We start from the raw sequence: 26,852 nt of genomic DNA on the forward strand, positions 1-26,852 counted from the left end.
CATCTTCAAGTTCTCTTCTTCTCTTTCCTTGTCTCCTTACATGAAACACATCAGCTCTCAGCTCTTAACTCCCAAAATACTTCATTCTAGAACAGAGAATAACAAAAAGCAATTGTCTGGTCTTCTTGCCACCCAAACTATATTTCTATTTAAAAATAGTTGGCTAGGCCGGGCGCGGTGGCTCAAGCCTGTAATCCCAGCACTTTGGGAGGCCGAGACGGGCAGATCACGAGGTCAGGAGATCGAGACCATCCTGGCTAACACGGTAAAACCCCGTCTCTACTAAAAATACAAAAAACTAGCCGGGCGAGGTGGCGGGCGCCTGTAGTCCCAGCTACTCCGGAGGCTGAGGCAGGAGAATGGCGTAAACCCGGGAGGCGGAGCTTGCAGTGAGCTGAGATCTGGCCACTGCACTCCAGCCTGGGCGACAGAGCGAGACTCCGTCTCAAAAAAAAAAAAAAAAAAAAAAAGTTGGCTAAGGCTGGGCGCATTGGCTCACGCTTGTAATCCCAGCACTTTGGGAGGCTGAGGCAGGCGGATCACGAGGTCAGGATTTTGAGACCAGCCCGGCCAATATGGTGAAACCCCATCTCTACTAAAAAATACAAAAAGTGGCCGGGCACGGTGGCATGTGCCTGTAGTCCCAGATACTCGGGAGGCTGAGGTGGGAGAATTGCTTGAATCCGGAAGGCGGAGGATGCACTGAACAGAGATCACGCCACTGCACTCCAGCCTGGGTGACAGAGCAAAACTGTCTCAAAAAAAAAACAAGTTAGCTTTTACCTCATGTTTTTCCTACCATGGTAGACTCCAAATGAATCCAAGATTAAAATATAAAACACTGAATCCATAAATATATCTGATGAAAACATAATAATTAATCATTTTAGCTCACTGAGCTTGCTTGAAGATAAAAAACATAAAAATGAAGGTAACGATTTTGATCACCTAAGACTGTAAAGCTTTTAACGATGTTAAAAAAACAGGGAAAAAATACTCATAACCTATCATAACCTATAACATTTTCCTAATACACAAAAAGTTCGTTTGTTGAGTGTTTGTTACGTGTTAAGCATTACATACAATATCCCATTTAATTCTCACAACAATCCTAACAGGAAAGTACTAATTAACATCATAATTTTACAGATGAAATAACTCAGAGCTTAAATAAGGCCTTCCCAGTTTTGCCACAGCATACTAGCATGGTAGAAACGGTTATAAGTGTGCCAAGATGTTGATCCTTTCTAACCCTTTAGCCTCAAGTAGTCTCTTGTATAAATAGTTATCAGTTTGTGTGCCACCATGTGAAAGAAGTTTAGCACGCTGATAGATATGTAACAAAATATCCTTGTTCTTAGAAAATATTCACCAAAGTATTAAAAGATATAAACTATAAAAGGCAACAGGTATGTAACCCACTCTCAAATGGTTCAGAAAAAAAATGTGTGTGCATGCCTATGTGAATATACACAGAAAGAGAAATGCAGATTTGGCAAAATGTTAAAAACTGGTGGTTCTGAGTAAAGTATACAGAAGTTCTCTAATATTCTTCCTACATTTCTGGAAGTGAAATTATTTCAAAGTAACATTATTTTTTAAAAGTCAGTAAACCAGCTAAAGTATCTCATTGAAGTCCCTCATCTAATTGGTATGAAGCTAGAATTCAAACCTAGATTCATCTGACTAAAAAAGCTTGTGAGTTCTTACCACTATTCAACACAATGGAAAAGAATGAAAAACCCAAAAGAGACGATGTCAATGGACATCAAAAGACAATTAATAAAACAAGTATGGCATTCAAAAGGAAGGGGGAGTGTGCTCAATATCACCATTTATTCAATCAGCTAATATAAAATGAACACGAGATGCATTTTTCATGATGGAAGAATACAGAATAACTAAGCCAATAATTTGGTATAACTTTTATAAAGCATAATTTGGTGTTTTCTATTAAAATGTTAAATGTATATATATTTATCAATGACCCACCAATTTAAATAATTTATTCTACAGAAAAACTCTCTTAATACAACCATAAATAAAAGGATGGTCAATCCATTGCTTTTATAAGATTAAAAAAATGGGAATAAATCAGATGTACACCTGCAACATAATTCTACAGCCATTCATAAGAATGAGATGGACTGAGGCCGGACGAGGTGGCTCATGCCTGTAATCTCAGCACTTTGGGAGGCCGAGACAGGTGGATCACTTGTGGTCAGTTCAAGACCAGCCTGGCCAACATGTCAAAACCCCATCTCTACTAAAAATACAAAAATTAGCTGGGCATGGTGGCGGGCACCTGTAGTCCCAGCTACTTGGGAGGCTGACACAGGAGAATCGCTTGAACCCAGGAGGTGAAGGTTGCAGTGAGCCAAGAGCACACCACTGCATCCCAGCCTGGGTGACAGAGCCGACTCCATCTTAAAAAAAAAAGAATGAGATGGATCTATGTGTACAGATGTTGAAAATGTCCAAAATACAGAGGAGGAAAGAAAAGCAGCCTTCAAAGAATCTGATCCAATTTTTATGTAATTTCCTATGTGCCTTTATATACATATTTTTATTTACACCCACAGAAAAGATTAGACACACTAAAATGTTAACATTTTCTATGAATTAGGATGGTACTCTTAATTTTTTTTAAGTTTATTACTTTTGTAAGTATAAAAAATTATCTTAATAAATCAAACTTCACTACTTATAATGAGAGTCCTCTCCAAAAGGTGTAGCCTACTGAGGTTTTTGCCATGATATAATACATTTCAACTGCTGTCATGTCCTCAATCTATACCTGACAGTCTTAATTTTTTTCTTTTGTATTTACACAGTCTGATATGTGAATGTGTGTACGTTTAATGCCACTTTTGCGCTTCTTCTTGGTCCCCACTCAATTATGGCTCCTCCTTGATTCAACTAAGTCAATACTAATTTTACTGTACTTGATCAAGGGCTATTTTCATCCAATTAAAAAAGACTGCTCTATTAAATAAAAAAATTCATCAACTATTCTCAAGACTGGCCCTTCACATTAGAAAAAAAGTTACCATTTTAGGCCAGGCGCGGTGGCTCAAGCCTGTAATCCCAGCACTTTGGGAGGCCGAGACGGGCGGATCACGAGGTCAGCAGATCGAGACTATCCTGACTAACACGGTGAAACCCCGTCTCTACTAAAAAATACAAAAAACTAGCCAGACGAGGTGGCGGGCGCCTGTAGTCCCAGCTACTCGGGAGGCTGAGGCAGGAGAATGGCGTGAACCCGGGAGGCGGAGTTTGCAGTGAGCCGAGATCCAGCCACTGCACTCCAGCCTGGGCGACAGAGTGAGACTCCGCCTCAAAAAAAAAAAAAAGCTACCATTTTAAAAATCTATTATTCTGAAATCGGTAAATACACTGAAGATCAACTTTACTGAAGACACTTTACAGTGAAATATTATTGGACAAAATACAGAGGTTAAAAATCAGACTTCTAAAAAAGTTCTCCAACATAGTCTTCTACAAAGTGCTTAAATATATGAAATAAAATCTGTAGAATTTACTCTAGGTATATTCCAAAATAATTGCCTCCTGATGAATTTGGAATGGCAACATAGAACATTTAAATTCAGCTTTAAATTTTCTTGCATAACTAAGAGGTTAACTCTATATTTTAGCTAAATTTTCCCTTCAGTCCATTAATTTAAAATTTCAATAGAACAATCTAAAGGAATACATCAATTGCTTAGACCTTAGGGATCACTGAGCAGCAGAGTGGCTCAGGAAGGCATTCACCAGGCTATTTCTGTACATGACAGATTCCCTTCAAAACAGGACTTCATAGCTACAAGGGTCATCACTGCTGCTAAGAATGTCTTCAGTGGCTTTCTCCTCAGTCCTCATCCTATATCCCAGGAAAAAATCTGCATATCAGGTGTTATCAGTTATAGAAGCACTGACTGCATCACTCATGTGACTGGATCATGTGCTAGGATGATTGTTAATTAGGGTGCAGCAAAAATTAAATGCATCTTCTGCATTTGAGATTAAAAGAAAGCTTAAATACAAAGCAGCACTGAAAGAAATGAGAAGAGATCCAAATAAACAGAAAGACATCTCTTGTTCATGGACTAGAAATTTAATCATTAAGAAGATAATACTCCCCAAGCTGATCAACAGATTCAATGCAATCCCCCACAAAAATCCCAGCTATCTTTTCTGCAAAAATCAACAAGCTGATCCTGAAATTCACATGGGAATGCAAGGGGCCTAAAACAGCCAAAACAATGTTGGGGAAAAAAAAGAACAGAGTTGGAAGACTCACACGTTCTCATTTTCAAACACAATGCAAAGCAACAGTAATCAAGACAGTGTGGTACCGGCATGAAGATACACATACAGATCAACAGAACAGAGCTGCAAGTCCAGAAATAAACCTTTACATTTATGGTCAATTCATCTTCAACAAGGTGGTAAGACTACCCAATGGGCAAAGAAGAGTAATTTCACAAAATGGTGCTGGGATAACTATATATCCACATACAAAAGAATAAATTTGGACTCATCTCCTACACCATATACAAAAGTTAATTTCAAAGAGATAAAAACCCTAACTATAAGGTCAAAAAATACAAGATTCTTAGAATAAAAAGGAGTACATCTTTGTGACCTTGGATTAAACAATGATTTCTTAGATACAATGACAAAAGTAGAAGCAACCAAAGGAAAAAAATAGATACACTTAATTAATCAGTTAAAAATGTTTGTTCTTCAAAAAACACCAACAAGAAACTGAAAAGACAAGCCACGGAAGAAAAATATTTGCAAATTATTTATGTGATAAGAAACTGGTGTCCAGAATATATTTTTTAAAATTCTTGCAACAATAAAAAGGCAAGTAACCCAATTTAAAAATGGGCAAAAGGCCAGGGCAGTAGCTCATGCCTATAATTCCAACACTGTGGGAGGCCGAAATGGGAAGACTGCTTGAGCCCAGGAGTTCAAGACCAGCCTAGGCAACATAGTAAGACCTCGTTTGTATGAAAATTTTTTAAAAAATTAACTGAGCTTAGTGTTGTATGCCTGTGTTCCCAGCTACTCAGCAGGCTGCAGGGGAAAAATGCTTAAGCACAGGAGGTGGACACGCAGTGAGCTGGGATTGTACCATTGTCTCAAAAAGTAAAAATAAAAAATAAAAACAGGGAAAAGGGTTTGAAGAGGCATTTTTTCAAAAGACAATATACAAATGGTCAACAGTACAAAAAAAAAATGCTCAATATCATTAGCCATCAGGGAAATGACAACTAAAAATCACAAGACACTATTTCACACCCACTAGGATGGCTACAACTAAAAAAAAACAAAAACAAAAACAGAAAATAAGTATGGCAAGAAAGGGAGAAACTGAAAGTGCCATACATTACTGATGGGAATGTAAAATGATTCAACTGCTTTGAAAAATAATTTGGCAGTTCCTCAAAATGGCAAACATAAGAGTTACCATATGACACAGCAATTCCAGTTCTAGGTATATACTGAAGAGAATTAAAAAGATAATCCACATAAGATCTAATGTTCACAGCACCATTATTCCTAATAGTCAAAAGTAGAAACTATTCAAGTGGCCATCAGCTGATGAACAGATAAAATGCAGTATATGTCCATAAAGTAAAATATGATCTGGTTAGAAAAAGGAATAAAACACTGATATTTGATATAACATGGATGCTATAACTTGGATATATTATGCTACACAAAGGCCACATATTGTATAATTTCATTTATATGAAATGTGCAGAATAGGCAAGCCCAGAGACACAGAAAGTAGGATCATGGTTGCCAGGATCTAGGGGAAGAGGGAATAGGAAACAAATGGTAATAGGTACAGAGTTTCTTTTTAGAGGTGATAAAAATGTTCTGAAATTAGTGGTGATGTTGGACAACCTTGTAAATACGCTAAAAACCAATGAATTACACACTTTAAAAGGATAACTTTTGTTATGTGAATTATATCTCAATAAAGGTGCTACAAAAAGAACTGAAAAACAAATCCTACCACAAAAAGTACTTGATATACCTCATCAAAGAAAAATGAGGTTCATCTTTTAAAACTGGCTTAAATTTCGTAATTCATAATCTAGTACTCCTATGTTTTACATTTTTAAAAATTCAAATCAATTAGATGCCAAAAAAAGCTTAACTCACCCTCTCTTCACTTTTGTGAAATCAAATGCAACTTGTCTGTATGAAACTGCTTTTTCATTTAAATATCTACTATACCGCCTAATAAATGTAGACATGTCATATCCTGTAAAAAAAAAAAAAAAAAAAAAAAAAAAAAAAAAAAAAAAAAGAAACAAGTTTTTATAAATGACTAAAAATCCCAATATTCCTCGAAAAACAAGTCATTGTATTCAATGGCTATAATGTCTTGGTATCCCAGTTCAATTTAGTGATGTAAATTAAGTAACTTATTAACAACATTACCATTAAATTCTCTTAAGGTTTCATATTTAAATCAGATAAGTCCTATGTAGCTTTAAAAAAAACTCTTCCTTAGACCTTCACCAAAATAAGAAGTTTCTTTTCTTTCTTTCAATATTCCTATTCTTTATTCATCAGGAATTAGAAAAACATGTCCTTTTATACAACTTGATAATCTCACAACTCAAATTTAACATCCTATAGAACCACAATCCCATTCCTCAAAACATCAAGCAACTTCATATAATTTTTATATTCCTAAAATCTTTAGCTGTATTTAGAACCATAACTTATATGTGCCAACCTTATAAAAAGTGTAAAAAATTACTGTCTAATATAACAAATGGCAATACGCAAGTTTCGGGTGTAACAAAAACAATTTATATGTTTTCAATGAAATTTCTAAATGAATACATAAATCATTTTAAGACTGTTTCATCATGTCCTTGATTTGAAAACTTCAGCAACATAAAATCTAATCAGTATTATTTTTAAAAAACACCAAAAACTCTGTGTTTATTTATTGCCTGGCTCAAGGAAGTCTATAAATTTTTGCTCCTCATTGCAAACTGAACCCATTTTAACTCATATTCATCTAACAAATTAAATTACTTGATCTTTGCTACTTTTAAAAGACAATACCAAAACCACCCAAAATGTAAACTAACTGGATTTCAACATCACCAGTTCATTTATTTAGCAAAATATTTATTGAGTGCCTATTAAGTACCAGTGGAGAAAAATCAGTGAACAAAATAGAAAAAAAAATACTGTTCTCATATGACTTCATACCTACTACTGTACAGGTCAGGTGTTACATGCTACATTCCTCAGCTCTTCAATTCATATGGTTCTATCTACTATATCCCATCCTAAGAGGGTAAAGAACCTCTCATCCTTCAAGGCTCAACCTCTCCTCTACATAAAAAGAGTGAAATTATTAAAACCTTATCACTAGAATTGCTTAATTTCCATCTTAAGAAAGTGAGAAATCAGTTGCTAATACAACACAAAAAACCTACTTGGATATATGCATAAACTGTGCCTAGAGCAGTGCTCTGCATCTTGTTTTTCATACACTTTTAAAGTTAAAATGAACTGACTGAGGGAGGAAGTGAAAATTAAAGGATGAGCAGGCAGTTTCTTCCATGCCCCTGAAAATACAGACACTCCATTTTTATCTATAATATATATCTGGCTTCTGTTTAAGATTTCAAAAACAGGCCAGGTGTGGTGGCTCATGCCTGTAATCCCAGCACTTTGGGAGGCTCACGAGGATCGCTTTAGACCAAGAGTTCAAGACCAACCTGGTCAACAGAGCAAGAGCCCATCTCTACAAAATATTTAAGAATAAAAAAATTTGCCAGGCCTGGTGGTGCACATCTGTAATCCCAGCTGCTCGGGAGGCTGAAGGGAGGCCTGCTTGAGCCAGGAGTTCGAGGCTGCAGTGAGCTATGATCACACCACTGCACCCAGCCTAGGTGACAGAGCAAGCCCTGGCCTCTTTTACTCCAGCCTCAGCAACAGTACCAGATCCTGTCTCAAAGAAAAAGAAAATATTTTTTCAAGGGGGGGGGGGTCTACTGTTTTAATTTTTTTTCCTTAAGTTAGAGCACTATAACTCTTATTAAAATATAATGCATTTTGTAACACTGGGTCCTATGTATAGATTACTGGTCTTCTAGAATGTTTGGAAGATAGGGTATTAAATTCATTTTAAGCAAGTATATACTTGCACCTACCAAAGGGAAACAAGTATTGGACTGAACACCTCCAAACTCAAATACAGCCAGTCTCTCACACACACACACACACACACACACACACACACACACACAAAACAATTCCACTGATCTTTTTTTTTTTTTTTTTTTTTAACACCTCCAGAAGAACCACAGTTCAGGCCCTCATTAACTCTACACTAGATAACAAGAAAAACAACTGAAACAGTCTCAGCATCTTCAAGATTTGGTTTACTCTGATCTAACTTGACTAAGCTATGATGCTTTCCTTGTAACACATAATTCTCTCTCCCCTCCTCTCTACTGCATTATGAAATTCCAACTATATAAAATATTTTTGTGCTTGATTATGGCTCTGAACAGCTTGAGGGCTATCTGCCACTACATGTTCTCAAATACACCATTCATATATATTCTCTTCACATTCATTTGCTCTATAAATCTTAAATATTCATATCCATGTGAATGACTTTCATATCCATATACATCTGTGTATCTGTGCTTACTTTCACATCCATGTATTGTACCTGTGTACCCGTGCTTAAGCCAACTCATCTTTTCATCCTTCCCTTGAAGCCAAGCATAAACCTCACCTTCTCTAAAGACACTTCCCTGATTGAGCTTCACTACTGAATATTCCCAACTCATTTGGCATATCCTTTATGAGGTTCTCCCTAAAGCTGACATTCTATAATGCTAACAGCCTAGTTACAGAACTAAGTAAAAACAGATGACATTATGACAATGTGCATGGACAGCTATAACCACATTATGTCCATTTCAAGTTACTAAATAAAAAATAACAGGCCAGGTGCGGTGGCTCACGCCTGTAAATCCAGCACTTTGGGAGGCCGAGGTAAGCAGATCATGAGGTCAAGAGATGGAGACCATCCTGGCCAACATAGCGAAACCCCGTCTCTACTAAAAATACACAAATTAGCTGGGTGTGGTGACACGCTCGGGTAGTCCCAGCTACTCGGGAGGCTGAGGCAGGAGAATTGCTTCAACCCGGGAGGCGGAGGTTGCAGTGAGCCAAGATCATGCCACTTCACTCCAGCCTGGTGACAGAATGAGACTTTGTCTCAAAAAAAAAAAAAAGAAAAGAAAAGAAAAGAAAACAGCTTATGAATGAATATGAAAAAAAGAATATAAACAAATAATTCATCTTAATAAATTATATTCACTTTAGCTACTAAAAAATGTAATATTCCAACTACATTTCTTGGAATGAAACATAAAATAATACAATAACAATGAAAGCAAATATTTACACAGCATTTCTTTTTTGTTTGTTTGTTTTTTTGAGACAGAGTCTAGCTTTGTCAACCAGGCTGAAGCGCAGTGGCATGATCCTGGCTTACTGCAACCTTCGCCTCCTGGGTTCAAGTGATTCTCCTGCCTCAGCCTCCTGAGTAGCTGGGATTACAGGCGTGCACCACCAATCCCGGCTAATTTTTGTATTTTCAGTAGAGATGGGGTTTCACCATGTTGGCTAGGCTGGTCTCGAACACTTGACCTCAAGTGACCCACCTGCCTCAGCCTCCCAAAGTGCTGGGATTACAGGCATGAGCCACCGTACCTGGCCTTACACAGCATGTCTTGTGTGCCAGGCACTGTTCTAAGCACTTTGTAGTAATTAACTAGTTAAGTCTCATGACAATCTTATTGGGTAGGTACTATCACTATTACTCGATTCTACTGATGCAGAGGTGAAGTAACCTGCCCAAGTTCACATAGCTGCTAGGTGGCAAAGATGAGATTCAAACCCAGACAGTCCAGCTCCAGAATTCATGCTCTCAAATAACTACTCTGTACTACCTCTCAGAGAGCTCTGAGTATCTGGTAGGCAAATAAATATTAATTCAAATTAAAAGACAGTTTTTTCTTTCCTACAACCTTCACTAAAATATAAGGTTTAAAGTAGCACATGTTCTAAAAGACAGAGTTCTGCTCCAGAGTAATCATCATGTGGGTGTCATTCTTTTGATTTTCTATAATGAAAAAGTTATCTTTACCTTGCAATCCACTTTTATCCAAAAAATTGCTTAAGTTAAACAACGTGTTTCTTGAAGCCAAATACTGAATAAAACGCTGGAAAAAAAAAAAAATTACATCATATTAAGGTACTGCCATCTCACAAACTCTAATTCGAAAACTAGGAGGAAAAGTTATGGTTAACGCATTCCATTAAGCTTATCTAGTTTAAATTTCTCATCCTCACTACTCCTCCCATTAACTAGTTACCAAACCTAAAAACATAATATGTATTTTTCACTAGCATGCAAGAATTTATTACAGCCAAATTCCCACAGATATATTATAGTATTAAGCCAAAATAATAAAAGCAAATAGGCAGTGGAACCAGTAGTTTGGGTTTTATTACAGCATACTAAAACTATGGCTAATCATTTCTAGGTGGCATCTGTATTTTAAACAGCCATCTGGTATACCAAAGTTTTGGCTTTTAAAAAAAACAAAATACTTCTAAACACACAAGAAAGTAATAGAGATCCCCTTACCCACTGTCCAGATTAAACAAATTTACATGCTCACTTCAGATCTTATATAAAATCAAAACATTATAGCCTCCATTGCTTCAATCTCCCTTCCCTCCCTCTTCGGAGGTGAGTACTTTTCTGAAACAAGTACACATTACTTTCACACAGGTTTTCACCATTTTATTAGATATACAAGTATCTATAAACTATCCAATTGCTTTCTATTTTAAATTTACACAAGTATCATAGTGTACTTACTCTGCAATGTGCTTTAACTCAATCTTTCCCTAAGAATTACCCCACTTAACATTTCATTTTAAATGATGTTCTAATATTCCAATGAATACATCATTATAAATCCATTTATTTAGCATGGATATACTTTCTAATTTTCACTATTATTAACAAAGTTGTATTGACATCTTTGTTCTTGGTCTCCATGCATAAGTATATTCGTTTATCAGGATATATACTTAGGAATGAATTATTAGGCCAGCACATATGTAAAAGTTCATCTTCTCAATATTGCCAAAATGCTCTCTGAAGTGCTTACCATAGTAAATAACATTAGTCTCCTTCACATACAGCCTCTAAACAGCTAAAGAAATGCCTTTCAATTTCACTTCTTAGGATTCCTTTACTTTCTTCTTCGTTTTTTTAATGCATGCAGAGGCTAATAATCAACTAGGATGCACACCATCACCTCCGAAATCAGTCCTTTTTTTTTTTCTTTTTTGAGACAGGGTCTTGCTCTGTCGTCCAAGCTGGGGTACAGTGGTGTGATCACAGCTTTCCACCCTCCTGATCTCAAGCAATCCTACCATCTCAGCATGAAGCACCACCCACCATTCACTCTTCACCCTCGCCCCCAAGTAGCTGGGACTACAGGCATGCACCACCACGTCCAGATCACATTTCGTTTTTAATTTTCTGTAGAGACAACATCTTACCACACTGCCTAAGCTGGTCTGGAACTCTTGGACTCAAGTAATCCTCCTGCCTTGGCCCCCCAAAGTGTCAGGATTACAGGTGTGAGCCACTGTGCCCGGCCCCCAAATCAGTCTTGTTCAACTGAGATCACCCCAAACTAACAAACCAGGATTTTGAAAACCAATTTGTAAACTGAAGACTCGTATTTCACAATTATCCTAAAATAGTGTTTCAAAAAGTTATAAAAATATCGTAAGACAATATTAGACTATGATTTTAATAGATTTTGATAAGACTCTTCTTTACCTCTGCATTCTAAATTAATGTAAATAATTTAGTCTACCAAGCCATTTCATTCATGATTTTAGAGATAATAAATCTAAATTTTCCTTTTCATTTTATTAGTCCTTTCTACCTTCATCATATTTAGCTGCAAAGACATATATGGCTTTAATCAAGTTGTGGTTTTGGTTTCAACAGCAACCTAATGCTATTCAAAATGGTATTAAATTGAGCACCATGCCAACAATCTGGCAAGTAATAAGGCTTCATAGGTTCCCATTTTGGGTCATAAGCAGTAACCTGAAATGGATTATCCTAAAACTTCATTTAAAGAATGGCAATGTGGAAGCTGAGTGATTAGGTACATAAGCATTTGTTACACCATTCACTCTACTATTGTGTATATCAGAAACTTTTGATAACAAAATATTTAAAGAACATATTTCAGGTTACCCAAAATGGTATTAAATACTTTATAATAAATCCATGCTTGGTTCCATACATCTGTTTTCTAATTTCATCTACAAATTTCTAACTCTACATTTTCATGTATTAATCACCTATAACTTGTCATACTACAACTACAATAAGAGCCTTGGTCAATTCTATTTACCATGAAGATACTATCATATTATTGAGGAAGCTCCAGAAGTGACTTACCCAAGTCACCCAGTTGGTAACAATGGTATAGAAGTACCTACTTGCCTGGTGTCAAGGGTCTATAACACAATGCTCACCCAGCCTTAACCTTTTGAGATTTTTTCTCCGTGGCCAGGTTTCTCAACCTGAGTACTCTTGACACTGAATCAGATAATTCTTTGTTGTTGGGGACTGTTCTGCGCAATTTTTTTTTCTTTTTTTTTTTTTGAGACGGAGTCTCTTGCTCTGTTGCCCAGGCTGGAATGCAATGGCGCAATCTCGCTCACTGTAACCTCCGCTTCCCGGGTTTAAGTGATTCTCCTGCCTCAGCCTCCTGAGTAGCTGGGATTACAGGTGCACGACACCACGCCTGGCTAATTTATGTATTTTTTAGTAAAGACAGGGTTTCACCATGTTGGTCACACTGGTCTCAAACTCCGGACCTCAGGTGATCTGCCCACCTTGGCCATCCAAAGTGCTGGGATTACAGGCATGAGCCACCGCACCCAGTCTATTCTGTGCATTATTATATGATGTTCTGAAGCAGTCCCGGCCTTTACCTACTAGATACCAGTAGCAACCCCCTTCAGTTGCGGCAAATGTCCCCAAAGGGAAAAAAAAAATCATCCCCTTCCCCACTCAGTTTTGAGAACCACCACTCCATGGTATTCCAGTCACCACAGCATAGTGAAATCCTATGTACAGCCTCTAACAAATTAATGGCATCTGCCAATGGGAACACCTGAAGGTTGTACAAACTAGCATAAAAAATGAACAGAGCATGGAATTTGCTTTAACTACCTAGAGGAAGCTAAACATGAGTTTATCAAAAAAACACTAAAATGCTATCTTTTTCCCCTTGTCAATCAATTCTACGAAATGACTGTCAACTTTCTGTTTTGTCTTTACTAACATTTTGCCTCTAGTACTATCAATTACCTTATTTACAGCCTCTAAAAGCCATTATTGATACCTTATCTGGCAGTGTAGGTGGTTATATTTGTGGCTTTTTCTTTTTAAAAAATAAACTATATCAAATAAATAAAGATGGATAAGAAAACTACATACACGTTTGGAATTCTTCAGAAAAATCATAATCTTAACTAAACATATTCCTGCCAGAAGTAAAAACTATTATCCTAGTTAAGATGTTTCAAGTTACATTTAAGCTAATATAGCCAAACATTTCTATTAGCTCTATAAACTGGTTATAATGTATTAGAAAGCAACTAACATAAGTCCTAAAAATGGTCATGTCTGTTGACTTAGTAATCACATTTCAGGTAACACTTAGGGGAAATAATTTTTAAAAATTAAAAACTACAAATAAAACCACTCAATGTGGTGGTATAACAATGAATCAGAAAACTAAATTTCTAGCAAGGAAAATAGTTTAAAAATTGTGAACTATATGATCAATTACACAGTTATTAAAGATGATAAAAAATACAACATGGTGATGTTGACAGTGTGATATTATATAAAAAGCTAAATATATTTTATCTACATTATGATTATAGCCATTTAAAAAACACAAATACTTTTGGACAAGAACCAGAGGGAAGACCAAAATGTGCCAATAGTAAGATGTGTCAGAATAATAAAGTTGTGGGTAAATTCCTGCTTTAATTTTGAACTTTAAAAATGCTATACTGGTAGTTGTCAAAAAATAATTTCAATACCGAAAAGCCCAAAATAACGCATGACGTGATGGATGTCAGTAAGTCATTACGCTCAGAAAACTAGTACCAATGATTAAAGTTCTTCTCATCTCTAGAGGGTTATCCTCCTGGACTGCATTTTTCTAAGGCACATACCAATGAAGATTTCTCTAGTTCTACTCAGATGATCTTGAAAAGCTCCTGTTAATACAATTTTACAAATAAGTTTATTGAGCTGAGAAAATGAACCAAAACTGCTAGGCTATCATGGAAAGTAAGATGATTCTCTCAAAACAGAGAATTGCAAAAGTTTATGTATCTTATTTGTTAGCCTTTTAGGCAACAAAGGCTTCAGACACACCTCTGCTGAAGAAGGCACTCTTCAATCAGTCCCTCTCAGCAAATGCCATCTTAGTCCTAAATATCACAGCTTTGAAGTAGGCAAAGTGCTTCCACAAACAACTACATGAGATCAGATAATAATCTAAAGCTGGGTGTGATGGCTTACGCCTGTAATCCCAGCACTTTGGGAGGCGAAGGTGGGAGGATCACTTGAGCCCAGAACTTCAAGACCAGCCTAAGCCAAGATGGAAAGACCCCCATCTCTATAAAAAAAATTTAAAACTAAGCCTGGTATAGTGGCACACACTTGTAATCCCAGCTACGTGTGAGGCTGAGGAGGGAAGGTCCCTTGAGCCCAGGAATTTGAGGTAGCAGTGAGCTATGATGGTACCACTGCACTTCAGCCTGGGCAACAAAGCAAGAGCCCGTATCAAAAAAAAAAAAAAAAAAAAAAATCTAACTGGGCTATAATAAAAGAACAAATGGATATAGACAAATACATAGTCTATAAACAGGACCAGCAAAAACCAGGGATGCTTATGGAATCCATTTCTAGGCATTAATCTTTGCTTCTTGATCCATTATTGATGTCCTCCGTGCTCTGACCCACTTTTTGCTTTCTGGCTTATAGGCTATCTTTCCTCAAATTGCAGGGTCTATAACTATATTTCTGGCTAGGTACCTTGCCCTTTGTACCTGGAAGCTGTTTCTGAAGTTTCAGTGAGAGAAGCTAGCTAACAATAAGTCAACACATCAGTATACTTGTTCATTAAAAATTCTGCTTACCTCATTTCCATACACCATCAAATGATGAGTTGTAATGAGAGATTTGAAGACCACCACCCAACTACTGTTAGTAGTTCTTTCAAATAAACTGTCTGCCAACTGTGGGATGTTCACATTCATCTCATTTGTGCACTGAATTAAGTCTGCAATAAAAAATTTTTAAATGATTAATTTCCTCTCTGGTTTTAATTTATTGGTAATATGAGATTTGCATACAAACAGGCAAAAGATTTAACACAAAGTGGAGCAGCAATAGATAGTTTGGAGATGTTGTTAAAAATCTCTCAATTAAGAGCAACTGAGACTACCATCATCTACCTAGGAAGCAGGGTACCAACTAGAATCACATAAATGATCGACAATACCAAAAAATAAATCAAACTCCCTCAGGGTATAATTAACTCTCAAGTACTTTGGTCATCTCAAAATGAATTGCTGCAAGGTTTTGAGGAAGCTTCCATTTCCTTACTACTTAAAAACTCTCCATTAAATTACTGGTATTATTCATCTCTTTAAAATTTAACATTTTTCTTTAAATAAAGCTTATTTAAAGAAATCATCCATACAGAAGAATGAACAACATGAAGATCAAACTACCTTTATGAACATCCACCCTAGAATGCTGTCTTTGCAACAGGAAGATAACAAGGCAGAGATCTGGTCTGTAATTGAGTTGGATCTCAGTTTGTTCATACAAAATATTTATCCTCCTTCTCTACCCTCAGTTCTACTGAATTAGCTCAGATCGGTTGATAACTAGGTAATACTGAGAACAAAACTGGAAAAAAAGATTCTTAATAAAACTTAAGAAGAGTAACCTACAATCTGTTTAAGAGATACTACTGGTAAACTCAATGAAGAAAATGTAAAATAGGATGGGTGCGGTCGCTCACCCCTGTAATCCCAGTACTTTGGGAAGCTGGGGGGGGGAGTGTATATCACCTGAGGTCAGGAGTTCGAGACCAGCCTGGCCAACATGCTGAAACCCCATCTTTACTAATAATATCAAAAAAATTAGCTGGGCTTGGTGGCGGGCATGGGTAATCCCAGCTACTCAGGAGGCTGAGGTAGGAGAATTGCTTGAACCTGGGAGGCGGAGGTTGCACTGAGCGAAGATAGTACCAGTGCACTCCAGCCTGGGGGACAGAGTGAGACTCCGCCTCAATAAAAAAATGTAATATAATATAATCAAATTTAGAGATATAACAGAGGAGAAAACCAAGAAATGAGTTGTCTTACTTTTAAAATACATATAAAATATAATGTATAAATGTCTCAGCTATAACTACAATAAAGGGAAAAAAGTTATTCATGACTCATTAATTTGTTCACTTTTAATCTTGATTGTATAATGATTAAATATGAATTCAAATGATCTAACTTGGCCTTGATTGCTAGCAAGAAATGACAATGTAACTATGAACATTTACTTAAAATTTTTCCTTTACTAGGACCAATTATTATATAAGTTAATATTTGATAAACACATGTATTTTAGATAAGCAGCTACCATGGCCAATGTTGCTTAAAGAACAAAGAAAAAAGCAGTCAAACAGAGTGCCCATGGAACAGCAGAATGACACAAAGCTTTCACAATTCAGACTATTTGCAACAAAAATGAAACAGTAAATCCAACTTGAATATGCATGCTTCAACTTCTTAGAGTAAAAAACGGAATTTAATCTCTGCCTTCTCTAGATTTTCATAGCACTTTATAACCGGCCTATGGCACTGAACATATTACACTAGACTTCAGTTTCAATGACAGTACTTGATACACACACACACACACACAATTTAATACTATATAGTGCATGGCGCATTATGTGTGTGTATATATACTGTACTACATATTTACAAAACGTATGTGTATGTATACATACATATATCCATACTATATTCCCTTTGTGATCTGTTCTTCCCCCCACTGCATCACTGCCATCTTCTTTGCAATGCCTCCCATATGTCAAGCACTATTATTCAGGTGTCTGGTACTGTTGTTCCTTCTGCCTAGAATTCTCTTCTGCTAGATACCTATGCTGCTTTGCTCCCGTCACTTCCATAGATATTTGCTAAAGTGTCGGCATATTAGATAAACTTCCCTGAATACGTAAAATAACAGAGCCTTGGGCATTCCCCTACCTCTAAACCCTCATTATCCCCCTTACTCTGCTTATTTCTCTCCAAAGTATTTATTACCATCAAACTCATCTTAATTTGTTTAATGTCTTTCTCTCTCAATTAAAATGTTGTTAAGTTCCATTATGGGCAGGACTTTTTTGTTCTCAGCTCTATCCCCAAAGACCTATAGAACAGTGCCTCAAACACAATGATCAGTCATTTTTTAAGACATTCATTTTGGTATGCATATGGGTACTCTTAACATGCTTTTTTAAAAAGCATCCAAGATTGTGTCCTTAAAAGTTAAATCAACATCTTACAACTATCTGTACAACCTGCTGTTCCCAAAAGGTTGAAAAACAAAGCTGAGCCCAATATATGTGCAAATTTTCAAATTTCAAATTAAAAGAGGATCTAACAAATGAAGGTTTTTACTATAATGCTTATTAAAAACTATAGTATGCTTTAGTATTAATCACAGAAAAACTGGAGTTATTCTGAAGGATAACTCCAGAAGCTCAAAAAAAAAAAAAAATTCTTCACACATAATAAAACAGGAAAAATGAAGTAAGAATTCACACTGAGATTACGAATCCAGAACAGACCAAATGTAAAATCAAAGTTATGCAAATATTACAGGTGTGGTGGGGAGGATATTGAATAAAACTAGCAGTTTATACTTGCCCACAGTATTTAACTCAGCCATTTTCTCCATACAATAATTTTTCATCTGTACAATGTTTCTAATACAATAGTACCCCGAAAACGCTTTCAAGTTTGAGCTCCATGTCAGGAAGGAAAATATTCTTCCCACCTCTGACTAACCAAAAGTAAACTATTCCAAACAAAAGTTAACACTTATCATGGGACTTTCAATAGTTACTGCTTTTCCCACTCTCAATCCAGAAGATACTATTTCTTAAAAAGCAAAAACTGTAACAATTTCCCTTGGCAACTAATAAGTTAAAAAAATGAGGACAGATCTTATATTTTCTTTTCATTATTTATGTCAAGAATACAAAAACTGAAGAACCTTCTTGAATATTCATTATTAACAATTTCTGAATCCCACACACACTAAAAAAAAAAAAGTACCACATGGTACGTAGGTTCTTTGCTTTAAGTATGAGTGAGAATTTACAAAGATTTCCAATATTTAAGGGGATGAAGACAATAGGCCTAAAAATAAGCCTACCATAGAAATGACAATCACTTTTCCATGTAGAGAAAGCAGAAGGAACCAATACCCACCATACAAACATAAATGCTCTCACTTTTGTTATTTCACACGCTCCTTCAACAAACAATGACTGAGGTAGATAAAGCTGATGTTAACTGTATTTACATAGGCAAGGTCACAGAAGCTAAATGACAGATTAACGACTAGAATTAAATTTTTGCTAAGGATAAGGATCCATTAAAACATACACCAAGTAAATGCTCAACCAGCCAATTTAATACATGTTCTCAGTTGAAAACGAATTAAAAACAAAAACAATAGAAAAACAGTGAAATGCAAAACAGTATTTTTGTATTCTGGGGAAGTCTTTTTTCTTTCTTTTAACAAAGTACAAAAAATTTAGAAGTAAGCAGTTACCAAATGGTTTCATTAATCTTACAGTCATATTCCCAGTGTAGGCCTTTACAAACTCTCCCAACAGGCAGAGTTCACCAACTTCAGCCTATATAGATGTCCCGAGGCAGAGTTCATCAACTTCAGAAACTTAAATTAGGACACTCAGGGTTCACTTCTACAGTCAGTCAGGCAACCCAGCCAGTGGCCTGCGCCATTAGAATGCAGAGTTCTCAAGTTCCCATCTAAACAGAAACTCATTAGGCTACACCAAAACCATACTGATACCCAAATAAGATTTTCTAAAAAAGAAGCCTGGCTTAAATCAGTATTTGTTTGTTTGTTTGTTTTTAAATCAACATACCACAATCATTTAGCCAAACACAGTAATACATATAAAATTTAGTAATCCCTTTCAAAAAGGTCATTTTGAAAGATACCTTTTTTTAACAACTGCCCTCATAAATCTACAACCTAAAATTGATTTATTCAGTCATCTAGAAAATTGGAGATACGGCTGGGCGTGGTGGCTCACGTCTGTAAACCCAGCACTTTGGGAGGGCGAGGTGGGCGGATTACCTGAGGTCAGGAGTTCGAGACCAGCCTGGCCAACATGGTTTTTTTAGTCTTTACTAAAAAAAAAAAAACAAAAATTAGCAGGGCATGGTGGCACATGACCGTAATCCCAGCTACTTGGGAGGCTGAGGCAGGAGAAGTGCTTGAGTCTGGGAGGTGGAGGTTGCAGTGACCTGAGATTGTGCCACTGCATTCCAGCCTGGCCTACAGAGCGAGACTCTGTCTCAAAAAAAAAGAAAGAAAGAAAAAGAAAATTGAAGATAAAATTAATTTTGAAGGCAAAGAAATTAACTGGTTAATCAAATTTTGCTTCACTTATCAAATCTTTGTAATTTTTCCTTGGTGGGAGTAGAAACAAAAAGAATATTTGTCAATAAATAGTAACCAGAGGATAAGAAACTTTTATATGAAGTATCACCAAAATTTTTTTTCATATAGCAAAATTAAGTATTTCAAAACTATGCAAGTTAAAATTAGACATAGGCTAATCAAAGTTAAACAGGCAAATCTGCCTAGTCTTAAATGTCAAATGTCTAGGAAATGCAATGAACAGTCTTATTTCTTACTCCAAATAGCTGTGAAAGGGATCACAAAATATGGTCCAAATTAAGATTTATGGGGTCTTCTGTGAGAAACACAGTGTTATATTTTTATATAACTTCCAATAGAATTAACTCAAAACTATGCTCTTCACAGGCTTACACCTTAAGAAATCTAACCAACATATTAAGTGGACTTTAATAACTGGGGAAATACTCCTAAAGGCAGAATATGGAATGCTGAGTACAATGACAAAGACTGACAAGATAATCAGATGGCTTTTGTAACAATACTAATGAAGCTAAGGGGCCTAATTCATAAACTAAGCGGACATATCCAAGAGTGAAGAGTTAATCAAATGACACTACAGTCTGACCATGAAATACTATGAGGCCAACGAATGCATGGCACAAAAAATAAAAGCTGTGAGGAGAAAATGTTCACCACATAATAAGTCAAAAGTCATAGCAAAGAAAAATACACAGTACAATTCCATTTTTTAAAACTGTATGTGTGAGGCTAGGCATTGTGGTTCATGCCTGTAAGCCCAGTGCTTTGGGAAGCGAGGTAAGATGATTGCTTGAGGTCAAGAGTTTGAGACAAGCCTAAGCAACATAGGGAGATCCTCAACAAAAATAAATAAATAAATAAAATAAAATAAAATAATTTTTTTTGAGATGGAGTCTCGCTCTGTAGCCAGGCTGGAGAGCATGGTGCGACCTCAGCTCACTGCAACCTCTGCCTCCCAGGTTCAAGTGATTATCCTGCCTCAGCTTCCTGAGCAGCTGGGACTACGGGGGCGCACTATCACACCCAGCTAACTTTCATTTAGTAGAGACAGGATTTCACCATGTTGGCCAGGATGGTCTCCATCTCTTGACCTTGTGCTCTACCCGCCTCGGCCTCTCAAAGGGCTGGGATTACAGGCGTGAGCCACAGCACCCAGCTAAAAAAAAAAATTTTTTTTGAGACAGAGTCTACTCCATCGCCCAGGCTGGAGTGCAGTGGCGCGATCTCGGCTCACTGCCACCTCTGCCACCCAGGTTCAAGCAATTCTCCTGCCTCAGCCTCCCGAGTAGCTGGGATTACAGGCAACTGCCACTGTGCTCAGCTAACTTTTGTATTTTTAGTAGAGACGGGGTTTCACCATCTTGGCCGAGCTCCTGACCTTGTGATCCACCTGCCTCAGCCTCCCAAAGTGCTGGGATTACAGGCATGAGCTACCGCACCGAGCCCCAAAATTTCTTTTTAAATTAGCGCTTGTAGTGGAGGTTGAGGCGGGAGGCGGGAGGATAGCTTGAGCCTAAGAGTTAAAGGTTACAGTGAACTGTGATCATGACATTGCACTCCAACTTGGACAACACAGCAAGACCTTGTCTAAAAAAAAAAAGTTGTACATATGTAATATTTTATTGTATATACTGTATTTGCCCAAATACAAGGTGATGCATAAAGAATTGAACACTTCCAAAATGATTCAGCAACTATGTCATATATGAACAGTTAGTGAAAAATAATTTATAAAGGAACTATAAGTTACTTCCATAAACTAATCTCAGTACCTCTCATAGCACATAGCACACACCAATTCTGTATTGTAATTTATCCCACACCCTTTAGAACATTATCATGATCAACGCAGAAAGGAGAGCCATGACACATTCTTTATCTCCTCAAGGATGTGACGAAGAGGTGGTACAAGAGTAAGAGTTGCTGGGCCGGGCGTGGAGGCTTACGCCTATAATCCCAACACTGTGGAAGGCTGAGGCGGGCAGATCACTTGAGGTCAGGAGTTCGAGACCAGCCTGGCCAATATGGTGAAACCCTGTCTCTACTAAAAACACAAAAATTAGCCAGGTGTGGTGGCACACACTTGTAATCCCAGCTACTTGAGAGGCTGAGACAGGAGAACCGCCTGAACCCAGGAGGCGGAGGTTAAAGGGAGCTGAGATTACCACCATAGCAATCCAGCCTGGGCAACAGAGAGAGACTTCATCAGAAAAAAATTAAACAAACAAACAAAAAGAATAAGAGTTGCATGGTCGGGGCAGAGCAAGATGGCCGAATAGGAACAGCTCCAGTCTCCAACTCCCAGCGCGAGCGACACAGAAGACCGGTGATTTCTGCATTTTCAACTGAGGTACTGGGGTCATCTCTCTAGGGAGTGCCGGACAATCGGTGCTGGTCAGCTGCTGCAGCCTGACCAGCGTGAGCTGAAGCAGGGCGAGGCATCGCCTCACCTGGAAGCGCAAGGGGGAAGGAAATCCTTTTCCTAGCCAGGGGAACTGAGACACACAACACCTGGAAAATCGGGTAACTCCCACCCCAATACTGCGCTTTAAGGAAACAGGCACACCAGGAGAATATATCCCACACCTGGCCGGGAGGGTCCCACGCCCACGGAGCCTCCCTCACTGCTAACACAGCCGTCTGCGGCGATCTATCCGCAAGGCAGCAGCGAGGCTGGGGGAGGGGTGCCCGCCATTGCTGAGGCTTAAGTAGGTAAACAAAGCCTCTGGGAAGCTCGAACTGGGTGGAGCTCACAGCAGCTCAAGGAAGCCTGCCTGTCTCTGTCCACTCTACCTCTGCAGACAGCGCACAGCTGCAGTCCATTAGGGGAAAGAGCGGGGGCCGGTGCAGACGCGAACGACTCTGTCTGACAGCTTTGGGGAGAGGCGTGGATCTCCTAACGCGGAGGTTGAGATCTGAGAACGGACAGACTGCCTGCTCAGGTGGGTCCCTGACCCCTGAGCAGCCTAGCTGGAAGACATCCCCCACTAGGGGCAGTCTGACACCCCACACCTCACAGGGTGGCGTCACCCCTGAGAGGAAACTTCCATAGAAAGAATCAGACAGGTACACTCGCTGTTCAGCAATATTCTATCTTCGGCAACCTCTGCTGCTGATACCCAGGCAAACAGGGTCTGGAGTGGACCTCAAGCAATCTCTAACAGACCAACAGACAGTCCTTCTGACTGTCAGACGGAAAACTATCAAACAGGAAGGACACCTATACCAAAACCCCATCAGTACGTCACCATCATCAAAGTCCAGAGACAGATAAAACCACAAAGATGGGGAAGAAGCAGGGCAGAAAAGCTGGAAATTCAAAAAATAAGAGCGCATCTCCCCCTGCAAAGGAGCGCAGCCCATCGCCAGCAACGGATCAAAGCTGGTCAGAGAATGACTTTGACGAGATGAGAGAAGAAGGCTTCAGTCCATCAAACCTCTCAGAGCTAAAGGAGGAATTACGTACCCAGCGCAAAGAAACTAAAAATCTTGAAAAAAAGTGGAAGAATTGACAGCTAGACTAATTAATGCAGAGAAGATCATAAACGAAATGACAGAGATGAAAACCATGACACGAGAAATACGTGACAAATGCACAAGCTTCGGTAACCGACTCGATCAACTGGAGGAAAGAGTATCAGCGATTGAGGATCAAATGAATGAAATGAAGCGAGAAGAGAAACCAAAAGAAAAAAGAAGAACAGAAATGAACAAAGCCTGCAAGAAGTATGGGATTATGTAAAAAGACCAAATCTACGTCTGATTGGGGTGCCTGAAAGTGAGGGGGAAAATGGAACCAAGTTGGAAAACACTCTTCAGGATATCATCCAGGAGAACTTCCCCAACCTAGTAGGGCAGGCCAACATTCAAATTCAGGAAATACAGAGAACGCCACAAAGATACTCCTCCAGAAGAGCAACTCCAAGACACATAATTGCCAGATTCACCAAAGTTGAAATGAAGGAAAAATCTTAAGGGCAGCCAGAGAGAAAGGTCGGGTTACCCACAAAGGGAAGCCCATCAGAATAACAGCAGACCTCTCGGCAGAAACTCTACAAGCCAGAAGAGAGTGGGGGCCAATATTCAACGTTCTTAAAGAAAAGAATTTTCAACCCAGAATTTCATATCCAGCCAAACTAAGCTTCATCAGTGAAGGAGAAATAAAATCCTTTACAGATAAGCAAATGCTTAGAGATTTTGTCACCACCAGGCCTGCCTTACAAGAGACCCTGAAGGAAGCCCTAAACATGGAAAGGAACAACCGGTACCAGCCATTGCAAAAACATGCCAAAATGTAAAGACCATCGAGGCTAGGAAGAAACTGCATCAACTAACGAGCAAAATAACCAGTTAATATCATAATGACAGGATCAAGTTCACACATAACAATATTAACCTTAAATGTCAATGGACTAAATGCTCCAATTAAAAGACACAGACTGGCAAACTGGATAAAGAGTCAAGACCCATCAGTCTGCTGTATTCAGGAGACCCATCTCACATGCAGAGACATACATAGGCTCAAAATAAAGGGATGGAGGAAGATCTACCAAGCAAATGGAGAACAAAAAAAAGCAGGGGTTGCAATCCTAGTCTCTGATAAAACAGACTTTAAACCATCAAAGATCAAAAGAGACAAAGAAGGCCATTACATAATGGTAAAGGGATCAATTCAACAGGAAGAGCTAACTCTCCTAAATATATATGCACCCAATACAGGAGCACCCAGATTCATACAGCAAGTCCTTAGAGACCTACAAAGAGACTTAGACTCCCATACAATAATAATGGGAGACTTCAACACTCCACTGTCAACATTAGACAGATCAACGAGACAGAAAGTTAACAAGGATATCCAGGAATTGAACTCATCTCTGCACCAAGCGGACCTAATAGACATCTATAGAACTCTCCACCCCAAATCAACAGAATATACATTCTTCTCAGCACCACATCGCACTTATTCCAAAATTGACCACATAATTGGAAGTAAAGCACTCCTCAGCAAATGTACAAGAACTGAAATTATAACAAACTGTCTCTCAGACCACAGTGCAATCAAACTAGAACTCAGGACTAAGAAACTCAATCAAAACCGCTCAACTACATGGAAACTGAACAACCTGCTCCTGAATGACTACTGGGTACATAACGAAATGAAAGCAGAAATAAAGATGTTCTTTGAAACCAATGAGAACAAAGATACAACATACCAGAATCTCTGGGACACATTTAAAGCAGTGTGTAGAGGGAAATTTATAGCACTAAATGCCCACAAGAGAAAGCAGGAGAGATCTAAAATTGACACTCTAACATCACAATTAAAAGAACTAGAGAGGCAAGAGCAAACACATTCAAAAGCTAGCAGAAGGCAAGAAATAACTAAGATCAGAGCAGAACTGAAGGAGATAGAGACACAAAAAACCCTCCAAAAAATCAATGAATCCAGGAGTTGGTTTTTTGAAAAGATCAACAAAATTGACAGACCGCTAGCTAGACTAATAAAGAAGAAAAGAGAGAAGAATCAAATAGACGCAATAAAAAATGATAAAGGGGATATCACCACCGACCCCACAGAAATACAAACAACCATCAGAGAATACTATAAATGCCTCTACGCAAATCAACTAGAAAATCTAGAAGAAATGGATAATTTCCTGGACACTTACACTCTTCCAAGACTAAACCAGGAAGAAGTTGAATCCCTGAATAGACCAATAGCAGGCTCTGAAATTGAGGCAACAATTAATAGCCTACCCACAAAAAAAGTCCAGGACCAGATGGATTCACAGCTGAATTCTACCAGAGGTACAAGGAGGAGCTGGTACCATTCCTTCTGAAACTATTTCAATCAATAGAAAAAGAGGGAATCCTCCCTAACTCTTTTTATGAGGCCAACATCATCCTGATACCAAAGCCTGGCAGAGACACAACAAAAAAAGAGAATTTTAGACCAATATCCCTGATGAACATCGATGCAAAAATCCTCAATAAAATACTGGCAAACCGGATTCAGCAGCACATCAAAAAGCTTATCCACCATGATCAAGTGGGCTTCATCCCTGGGATGCAAGGCTGGTTCAACATTCGCAAATCAATAAACGTAATCCAGCATATAAACAGAACCAAAGACAAGAACCACATAATTATCTCAATAGATGCAGAAAAGGCTTTTGACAAAATTCAACAGCCCTTTATGCTAAAAACGCTCAATAAATTTGGTATTGATGGAACGTACCTCAAAATAATAAGAGCTATTTATGACAAACCCACAGCTAATATCATACTGAATGGGCAAAAACTGGAAAAATTCCCTTTGAAAACTGGCACAAGACAGGGATGCCCTCTCTCACCACTCCTATTCAACATAGTGTTGGAAGTTCTGGCTAGGGCAATCAGGCAAGAGAAAGAAATCAAGGGTATCCAGTTAGGAAAAGAAGAAGTCAAATTGTCCCTGTTTGCAGATGACATGATTGTATATTTAGAAAACCCCATCATCTCAGCCCAAAATCTCCTTAAGCTGATAAGCAACTTCAGCAAAGTCTCAGGATACAAAATTAATGTGCAAAAATCACAAGCATTCTTATACACCAGTAACAGACAAGCAGAGAGCCAAATCAGGAATGAACTTCCATTCACAATTGCTTCAAAGAGAATAAAATACCTAGGAATCCAGCTTACAAGGGATGTAAAGGACCTCTTCAAGGAGAACTACAAATCACTGCTCAGTGAAATCAAAGAGGACACAAACAAATGGAAGAACATACCATGCTCATGGATAGGAAGAATCAATATCGTGAAAATGGCCATACTGCCCAAGGTTATTTATAGATTTAATGCCATCCCCATCAAGCTACCAATGACTTTCTTCACAGAATTGGAAAAAACTGCTTTAAAGTTCATATGGAAC

At 38.0% G+C, this 26,852-nt stretch overlaps 1 protein-coding gene across 18 annotated transcripts in view; it reads right to left on the reverse strand.

The window, feature by feature from the left end:
• Positions 1 to 26,852, reverse strand: part of PICALM (phosphatidylinositol binding clathrin assembly protein) — a 119,659-nt gene that overhangs the window by 59,496 nt on the left and 33,311 nt on the right. For all 18 annotated transcript variants that reach the window (XM_033204503.1, XM_033204518.1, XM_033204510.1 and 15 more), the window contains exons 2-4: positions 15,343 to 15,485; positions 10,220 to 10,295; positions 6,184 to 6,286 (exon numbers count right to left, since the gene is read on the reverse strand). In XM_033204503.1, coding sequence (XP_033060394.1) covers positions 6,184 to 6,286; positions 10,220 to 10,295; positions 15,343 to 15,485 — 322 coding nt within the window. The remainder of the gene's footprint in view (positions 1 to 6,183; positions 6,287 to 10,219; positions 10,296 to 15,342; positions 15,486 to 26,852) is intronic.

The sequence above is a fragment of the Trachypithecus francoisi genome, unplaced genomic scaffold (assembly GCF_009764315.1).
Source record: "Trachypithecus francoisi isolate TF-2019V2 unplaced genomic scaffold, Tfra_2.0 Lachesis_group8, whole genome shotgun sequence".
In the NCBI taxonomy this organism is placed as follows: domain Eukaryota; kingdom Metazoa; phylum Chordata; class Mammalia; order Primates; family Cercopithecidae; genus Trachypithecus; species Trachypithecus francoisi.